Below are 8,553 nucleotides of genomic sequence, written 5' to 3'. Positions count from 1 at the left end.
GTTTTACTTCCTTTACTGATGCGCCTCCTACTTCGTGCAGTCTAAATATATTTGATCATTAGGTCCATGCCATATTTTGTTTCTTGCTTCCACCCCCGTAGAAGAAGTTTTTAACATTTGTTAATTTCGTTTAGAGTTGATTTTGGAAGTGGATAACACAACATTTGGCAAAAAGGAATAACACTTGTTATTGACTTAATGAGAATAGTCTCGTGCACTAATGGTTGGAGAGTTAAGGTTGCAAATTAGGCTGGGTTAACCCTAACTCAACCTGAAAAGGCCAGGTTGGGTTGATGTCCAAGTTAAGGTTATGTTTGGCTTTTGACAATCTGATTTTACGGGTTAGGTTAGGGTTAACTCCTTGGGCAAACCAAACCTTACTCTACCATTGCCATTGTACATATGTATTATAGTTCCACCACATACCATATTAAATTTTCTTAGCTCTTAAGCCTAACCCTAATGACGAGTTATCGTTAGTGATTTTCATTCTATAATTTTATCTTTTTCCATTGGTAATTGTATGATCTTAGATTTTTAGTAGATGAACTATCATAATTCATAATAAACTTTAATCACAAGAAACATTTTCTTCTATTGTACCAAGAAACAATAAAAACACAAAACAAGCAAATGCAAATAAAAAAAAATAAAATTAGTGTATGATCATAAAAGTTCAACTTAGGCCTCTTAGTTAAAATTAAGAGAGTTTGAAAGATTGTATGAGGTTTAATTCTAGAGGATAGGAGAAAGGTTAAGAAATTTAGGTTGGGTTAGGGCTTGGATTGGCTGGGTTAGGTTGAAAGTTGGTTTGAGTTAGGATAGGAGTTGGGTGTTTGGAGTTGGACTATGGTTCACCTCCACAAAGCAAGGTGCACGCTTGCTAGCACTACTGCTATGAAAAACAATTTCGAGTTGTTTTTACTTCCAAATGGCGTAGGATGGTTGGATTGTTAGATTTGTAAATATATTGAAGATGCTATCTTTGAATCTTTAATCCCCCTCCCACTACAAGAAAGATAGAAAACTGCTGCTAAAAGTCCCTCAAACTGCCGTTAGAAGTTTTACCGGCAATCGGCAAACTGCCGCTAAAAGAAGTGTCGGTAGAAGTTCTAGCGGCAGTTTTGTAGACTGCCGGTAAAAATGAATGACTGCCGCTATAAATCTGAAACGTTTTTTAGCGGCAGTTGATATATTTTTTAATATAATCCATATTTTTAAAAGTATCCTGTAATCCAAGAGCGGATTCCATTATAAATAAATATCATTACCTGCTTGAATGATCAGTTAATTATTTCAAACATTAGCTTTCAAATGCACGTCTTTGAAAAATATATACACTACAAAAGGGAATCAAACACCATTAAATATATCACCTTCAACCATCTTTACTGTTGCACAGAGACCAAAATAGCTAGCTGTTCACGTGTCTCGTTAAATATATCACCTTCAATTTTTTATCCACTAGGTATGCATTATCAACTAAAACTTGTAGATGTTCACTTTTTTTTTTTTTTGCTTTGACAAGATCTAGAACAGATGGTAAAGCAAATGAAGATCTTCACATTAAATATATCACAGTCAATATCATAGCAATGATTGCAGTATATCAGTTTCAAGTGGCAAAGCAAATGAAAGCTTGAAAACTGGAGAGAAGAGGCCTGCTCAGAACTTGGCCTCTATGAAGATTAAGCGCCAATAAGTGGATAACGGTATATTGGTTTCCATGGTGTAGACTTGGCCATAGACCACAAAGTCATCTGCTGATGAAAAAAAAATTATAACGGTTAAGAAACATAGCCAAATGGTTACAAGGGACATCAAGTTGACTAAAGAATATATCTACATACCTGAGTTCTTTGCTCATCAAGAGTGAGATTGCATTTCCTGTGGGGACCTAGATTTGAACATAGTAGTAAGAAAATATCTGAATTAATTAGTGTTTTTTTCAGATGTTATAAAAAATGTATGCCACTTGTGAACCTCTTAAAGTTTGGCATGCTTGGACAGTTCAGGTCAAGGCATGGCATATTAGATAGCTAAAAGAAAAGATTAAACAATAATCATTGCATAGTAGTTTAAGAAATTTAGTTCTCCTTAATATAAAGTAATAACTAGGTCAACTTTACTTTTGTTCCAATGATCTAAGACCTGCTTGATAGTATCTTGGCAAGAAGACAATAACACATGCATATTAGAGATTTTGGGTTGAAACCGACCTACTCGTTCCTCAAGGCTGTGTTTGGTTTGAAGGAAAAGGTAGGGAAACCTTTACAAGGTACCTTTCCCTACCTTTTCTTTCAAACCACACAACCCAAAGGAAAATGTCATCTAGGTCAGTGTTGACATAGAAAGGACAAAGGTTCCACATCTGATATCTGCAAAATTAATCACCTGGATCTGTAAGCCATCCTAGTGGTAGCATGTCTAAGTCTGGCCAAGACTTCCTTTTCAAGCCATTTGCTCCTAGTTACATTATTGGTGGCAACAAAGTCCCTATTAGAACAGTAAATATAAGAGCAACAGTTTGCCTTGATATGTTAAAGTGAGCTGGAACATGGAGCTTAAGTTGGAAATTTCAACCCAAATTAAAAAAAAAAAAAATCAAACTGAATTAAAGAACAGCAGTTTGCCTTGATATGTTAAAGTGAGCTGCCACGATTTTCAGAATTGACCCACAACCCTAAGACCACCTCAAACCGTCTTAAGATATATTTCAGGCTCTCTATATTATCACTCATGGCATCACACAAAAGCAAAGTAAAATCTGCAAATTACAGGCTCTCTATATCAATCAAAGCACTCACCCAATGCAAAAAAAAAAAAAAAAATGTAATGCTCAACTAGAAACAAGCACCACAAAGGCACATGATAAGTGACAAACTGGCACAGAGTTGACCATCGAAGCACAACAACAGCAGAGGGCACATGAAATCTGGCACCACAGTAACAAACTCCCCACCTCTCTCTTCTCACCAGTTATTGCTCAACTTAATCAACCCTTCGTGGCAGGCTTCTTTGACAATAAAAAAACAATATTCATCCCCCTTGACAGTAACAGGACAACATAGAAGAGGCTAAACTTTAAAGCTTGACCACCATTACTATGTTTCAGTCATGAGTTTGTTCCCCAACTATAGACATCCCATCTCACAATGATTCAAAGTCAAGTGTGCAGTAATTTAAGGTTGTCAATGAGTTGTACAGGGATCAGCACCAGCTGGAGATGCTACATAAAGTTCCACCATTCTCAGTGCACTAAGAGCAACTACAACCTATTTATCTGACCCAAAACAACATAAAAAAGTGCAGCCAAGTAGCTTTCTCTAATATAAGGAGAATTTGTGGACAGGAACTGATAAGAAGTTCTCCAATTGCTTAATCCTTTGTCTGTATCCATGAAACACAGCTTTGAACACTTCAAAAGGAGAAAAAAACTATAGGTTGATGCAAGGAATTACTGACCCAATCCACCAAGCTATCATCCATGAAGGTTTGACTTTTATCAATGGGTCGGCGCCCAGTAATCAACTCCAGCAACATGACTCCAAAAGAGAAAACATCTGATTTATCTGTGAGTTTGCCGCTTGATGCAAATTCTGGAGCCAAATACCTGTGTAGCCATGAGTATGTTAATCTCCGTAATGATTAAAAGCAGGGGAAAAACAGGTTTCAACTTCACAATCAGAATTAGTAGAAATGATAGTAAGCTCAAAAGATAGGCTAACATGGCCAGACTCTTGATTTCTTGCTCTTTTAATTCTAGAATCTAGAAGACTACAAATTGCTTCAATCAGACTAATGCCTTTGGTGGCATATTATAAACTCATGGAAGTGCTATTTTAAGGGGAGGAGAGAAAGAAAATAGGAAAAAGTTAGAAGGATTGCTTTAAACTAGCAAGCTATTGAAACATGCTTTTCAGTGGCCTAGTTCAGACACCTCCAAATTAGATAAAGGGGGCCCATCTCTAACCACTGGTCAAAACTATATGTTGTAAAAGGGAAACAAGTGCATATTGATCTTAAAATTTTTTAAATCTAATGTGCCCAGAACAGAGGGGTTTCTTTGCTTTTTCAGTGACTGGAATAAAAGAAACTGGAATGTGACCAAACCAGTCTCCCTACTAACCAGGAATGCAATAGTACCTCCTGACCAGCAGTTGTAAAAACTAAACCAAAATGATAAGGTAAAATTGTTAAAAAAATACAAGAATTGAGAACTAAAACCAGGAACATTTCTCTGTGGTTTCCTCCTTTCCCTTCAGTAACCATAAACTCAATAATTGCTCATTTAGTTGAATTGTCCATAAAAATGAGATAAAAAATCATTTCTTTGTCAGAAACAGATCCATATAACCCTCCCAAGACCCTAGATGGCTGGACCAACATTGGACAATGGCCTTTTTAAACACCAGTATAATTTTATAAAGGGAAAAAAAGGAAAGTAAAATGGTAAATGAAAAGCAGTTCTATGCTACTAGCAGCTAGCAACCTCTAACAAAACAAGCCATATTACCATATTTACAATTTACCTACCCCCAAGTGCAGGTTCCCAATATAGATTGCTCTAGTCAGACACCAAATTTGTTGACCTATGAATCCAGGTATTCAGCCTGAATGCCAGGAAGCCTCTCTAACCAATTTGACTTTGACCCCAATATAGTTGATCCCTTGATGCCCCTTGTTTTCCTAATTCATCAGGCAATCCATTAGCCAGCCCATGGAATCCATTTCTTTGACTTTAGCTCCTCTATCATTCTTTTTAGCTCTCTTACATAAATCTATAGTTCCAGTTTGAATAGTAATCAATATACACAATGTTTGAACAGTAATCAAGATATAATGCCAATACTTGATTGTGGGAGGTGACTGTTAGGTAGTTTTAGCTTGGCTGGACTCGAGAGATGTGGTCAAGGTTTAAAATGTCGGTATTGGTGGAAAGAATGTAAGGTTAATGGACAAAATCATAAGCTACATAGTCATCCAGTAAACATTAGGAGTCAAAATTACATAATAGAGTGAGTCCAAGTAAAATTTAAACTCATAGAAGTGCAAGTCATTCTAATAGATCATCCAATTACACAAAAAGAAACCAAGTTTTAACTTCATGTCTAAAGAGAATTTCAAAGTTTGAACTAACACAAAGTGGTAATCATACCCAGTAGGCAGTCAACAATATTTCTACTCAACAGATCTACAATATCGTCAAATTATGTTATAATACCATCTCATATACTCCACACAGTACCATTAGTTTTCACTAGAGAATATATCAATTATAGACAATTATGTAAGACTCAAATTGGACTAAAACTGGAATGCTCCATGGGTCCCAGTTTTACTGGTTAAACGGGCAGTTAACCTGTTCAGCCTATAAACCCCCATGAAAGCCATCATTTAACTGGGATCTGGAAAGGCCACTGGTTCCCAGTTTTCACAGTTTGAGCCAAGTCTTGTAACATTAATTATAGTAATATTTTGTGTCAGTACCCATGGAAATAGAAATATGTCATGAAAATATTAGGAAACATGTGGACATTTTAAACCATTGATCTACTAATTAATTCCTAGTTAGGGAAGCCAAATCCTTGGGCAGAATCTTGAATTGCTCATTCAGATGGTTCCCGAAGAGTGAAAATGGGTTGTTGAAAGACTTGCTAAGTCTGCAACTTCAAGGTAATCTTTAGAATGGGGATGTCTAGGTCCTGGGATCGATCTGTAACTGTTGGTTCATGTAATATATATTTCAGTGAGATCAGACAATTATATGTTGTTCGCTTGTTCTGATCCCCTTACCCATTACCCATTTGGGACAACATGTATTCTTTTATGTGAATGAAATCCAAGACTTACCTACCTCCAAACTAAAAGTAAAGCATTATAAAATACAAACTAGACCCTGGTATTCCACAAACAAGACTTTCCCTTATTACCCCTGCTTTTTCTAAGGCATCAGCCAAACACAATGGCATACTTCCCATAAAAAATAAGCAATTCTCTAGAACACGAGAAAGCTTTGTATGCATAGTAAGGACCCGAAATAGGAACATTAAAAATAAAATTAGATTTAATATTCTTGTTTAAGATTTTAACTCCATAGTGTTATAGAAATCCTAAAAGCAATATTAGCCTCACGCATACAATGAAGTTTCAATCACCCAAAATCAACTTTTATTGATCTGTCATTTAATAAGTAAATAAATGTCATATTTTTTTTATAGCAAATCAAAATAAAATCTCGTGAAAAAAAAAAAAAGAGTCCAAAGGGGGGTATAATGCGGTAACGCACTACCAACCAAACCCAAAACGAAAAGGAATAGATTACAGTTGACAAAGCCAAAATAAAACCTTTGTGAAGAAACCCAATTCAACGCCCATCCAAAGTCTCCATCAATTTTCAAGAGAAGTCCAAGATAAGATTAGCTAGATCCATAAATATTTTCTTGGGATTACAACTAATAAAATAAAAATTGAAGTAAACAAGCAGATAATGTCCTGAAGTTCCTGTAATTCCTTGAACCTAAAATGCATACATTTGTAAAACGCTTGGAACCTTCAACAAACAATGATTAAAATAAGAATGCAGAATCAAAAAGGAAATGAGCATACCTTTTGATTAGTTTGAAAAATAGTACGCTTTCTTATTCTGTTATTGCTTCAGAACAGTTAATCAATTACCTTCTTTGTAGAAGAAAAATTAATTGTAGCGAGGAATAGAACAAATTAGATAGACAAAAGACACAACCAACTTCTCGGATCAAATATATTCTGTTTCTTTTCAAATTTCTTGAATAGAAATTGCATTCCGTTGGAGATCGGATCAGATAGAGATTTTTACCTGGTTGACTGTGTGTGTGTGTGTGTGTGAGAGAGAGAGAGAGAGAGAGAAGGGAGAGAAGGGAAAGCAGGAATATAAAATAATGAGCGAAGAGAAGAGCAGGAGGGAAAACCCTGTTTTTTGGCGGGTATTAGTATAGTGAAAACCCTGTTTTTTGGCGGGGATTAGCATAGCGACAGTCTATCAGTCTTTAGTGGCAGTTTTAAACGGCTGCGCTACAAACTCGTATTTCTAGCGGCAGTCATCCATCTGTCGGTTAGAAAACGGCTGCTAATGCCCAATTTTCTTGTAGTGTCCCCCTATACCCAAAAAAAATTCTCTAGTTCTTCTACCTCCAAAGAGAATAATAATGATTTGAGGCCATCGTTTGTAAACAATTCAAACAATTTTAGGGCGTTTTCGGTTTGTTGTTGCATTTGTATTTCGGTTGACTCATAAACTTGCCAAGGTGGGAAACAACATTCTATAGCAACAATATACTAGCGGGGTACGCAGGGGCTAATAATGAATTTAGATTATACCCCTCAAGTTTATTGTGATAAATACTCCTTGTACTCCCTAGATAACTCTGGCATTGGTAAGGGGTGTCATGACAATTTATATGTTTGTAAATGGTGTAATAAGCACTACCCGTATAAATTTAAAGAAAAGTTAATATCTTACAAAAAAAAAAGTCCCTTTCTTTATATAGACATGTGTATTTGAATTGCCTTGTCCAGCAGAAGTTGCTCTTCAATGGACAACTTTCTCTCTCAACGCCATGACTAATTATTTGTGATTAAAGGCCATGACATCTTTGTCCCTCTGCTAAAAGCATCAGTAACTCGTAGGGTTTGACAACTGCTGCGGACTAAATGTCTCCCAGAACTTCCAGTAGATGGATGGATGGCCATCTTTCCGATACTCAGATAGCTGAGTGATGTTGACAACAGATACCTTTGGCCCCAACTTTCCTAAAACATTCTCCACCATGCGCATTGTGGGCAAGTCTGATCCACTTCCCCAGTTACCCTCTACTTGAATGGGAGTATTTTCCTGGTAATAGTAATAGTCCCCCCCTCTCTCTCTCTGGCTTCCATTCTCGGCTCCTGCACGGCACAAAATGTTTTAATAATTCATCATCTTTCGAATCTCACAAGGGGCAGTTGCAATGAAAATTTCTAGTCTGTTTCGTATAAGGTCCATTAGAAATATTTAACCAAGAATTTTCGTAGGTGTAGACCTATCATTCTGAGTCTGATTCACCCACAACTTTAAAATATGTTCTTAATTTAACTTAGCAATGGTGGGTGGCCGAATCCAAACACTTGGTGTGAGATAGATGGGGAAATCCTTCTTGAATTAGTTTCATTGATAGTATCACCATGACTTTGCATCTCCTAAATTTGGAATCGGACATTAGTAATTGTGGAGTGAATATTCATTGTCTTATCTTCCAAAGCCACCTTATATCTGCCTTTCTAAATATTCCTAGGATAAAAGCACATATGGGAAACATAGATAATTTTGTTCGGTTCATCATATCATCTAACTGAGCCCACATTGACATCCAACCCAACATTGACTTAAAAGGATCATCCACCCGAAACCCTATATTAATACCAAACCATACTGCTATAGAGTTCGAGCAAAGGAAGAACACATGTTCTAGTGTTTTAGAAGTTTCATTACAACGAAGCATAAGTCCTCAATGAAGTTTATCCTTTTTGCCAACA

The 8,553-nt window shown here is 36.3% G+C and overlaps 1 protein-coding gene across 5 annotated transcripts; it reads right to left on the bottom strand.

The window, feature by feature from the left end:
• Nucleotides 1-1,543: 1,543 nt before the first annotated feature.
• On the bottom strand, nucleotides 1,544-7,350 carry LOC148849584 (proline-rich receptor-like protein kinase PERK15). 5 transcript variants are annotated; one of them, XR_016100327.1, is made up of 5 exons: nucleotides 6,610-7,015; nucleotides 4,537-4,689; nucleotides 3,466-3,613; nucleotides 1,851-1,897; nucleotides 1,544-1,760 (listed from the first exon to the last, which is right to left on the bottom strand). XR_016100327.1 is itself a non-coding variant. In XM_088948304.1 (4 exons), exons 1-4 carry the CDS (start codon nucleotides 7,007-7,009, stop codon nucleotides 1,757-1,759), a joined length of 258 nt encoding a protein of 85 aa, XP_088804430.1. In that variant the 5' UTR covers nucleotides 7,010-7,350; the 3' UTR covers nucleotides 1,544-1,756. The 5 variants fall into 5 exon arrangements, 2 of the variants coding, with proteins under 2 accessions (XP_088804430.1, XP_088804429.1); XR_016100326.1 differs by lacking the exon at nucleotides 4,537-4,689 and having other exon boundaries at nucleotides 6,610-7,036; XR_016100328.1 differs by lacking the exon at nucleotides 4,537-4,689 and having other exon boundaries at nucleotides 6,839-7,015.
• Nucleotides 7,351-8,553: the final 1,203 nt, after the last annotated feature.

The sequence above is a fragment of the Nelumbo lutea genome, chromosome 6 (genome assembly GCF_056320005.1).
Source record: "Nelumbo lutea isolate HS-2025 chromosome 6, American lotus-T2T, whole genome shotgun sequence".
NCBI lineage: Eukaryota > Viridiplantae > Streptophyta > Magnoliopsida > Proteales > Nelumbonaceae > Nelumbo > Nelumbo lutea.
The sequence above is the reverse complement of the archived record's forward strand: the minus strand, read 5'-3'. Positions and strand labels throughout refer to the sequence as shown.

Excerpts from the sequence above, each read along its gene's own strand:
- LOC148849584 (XM_088948303.1), bottom strand. The coding sequence starts at position 7,009 with ATGCTAATCCCCGCCAAAAAACAGGGTTTTCACTATACTAATACCCGC. Across the intron at positions 3,614-6,950 it reads AATACCCGCCAAAAAACAGG|GTATTTGGCTCCAGAATTTG; the intron begins GTTTTCCCTCCT and ends ATGGCTACACAG. Across the intron at positions 1,898-3,465 it reads ATGATAGCTTGGTGGATTGG|GTCCCCACAGGAAATGCAAT; the intron begins GTCAGTAATTCC and ends GTTCAAATCTAG.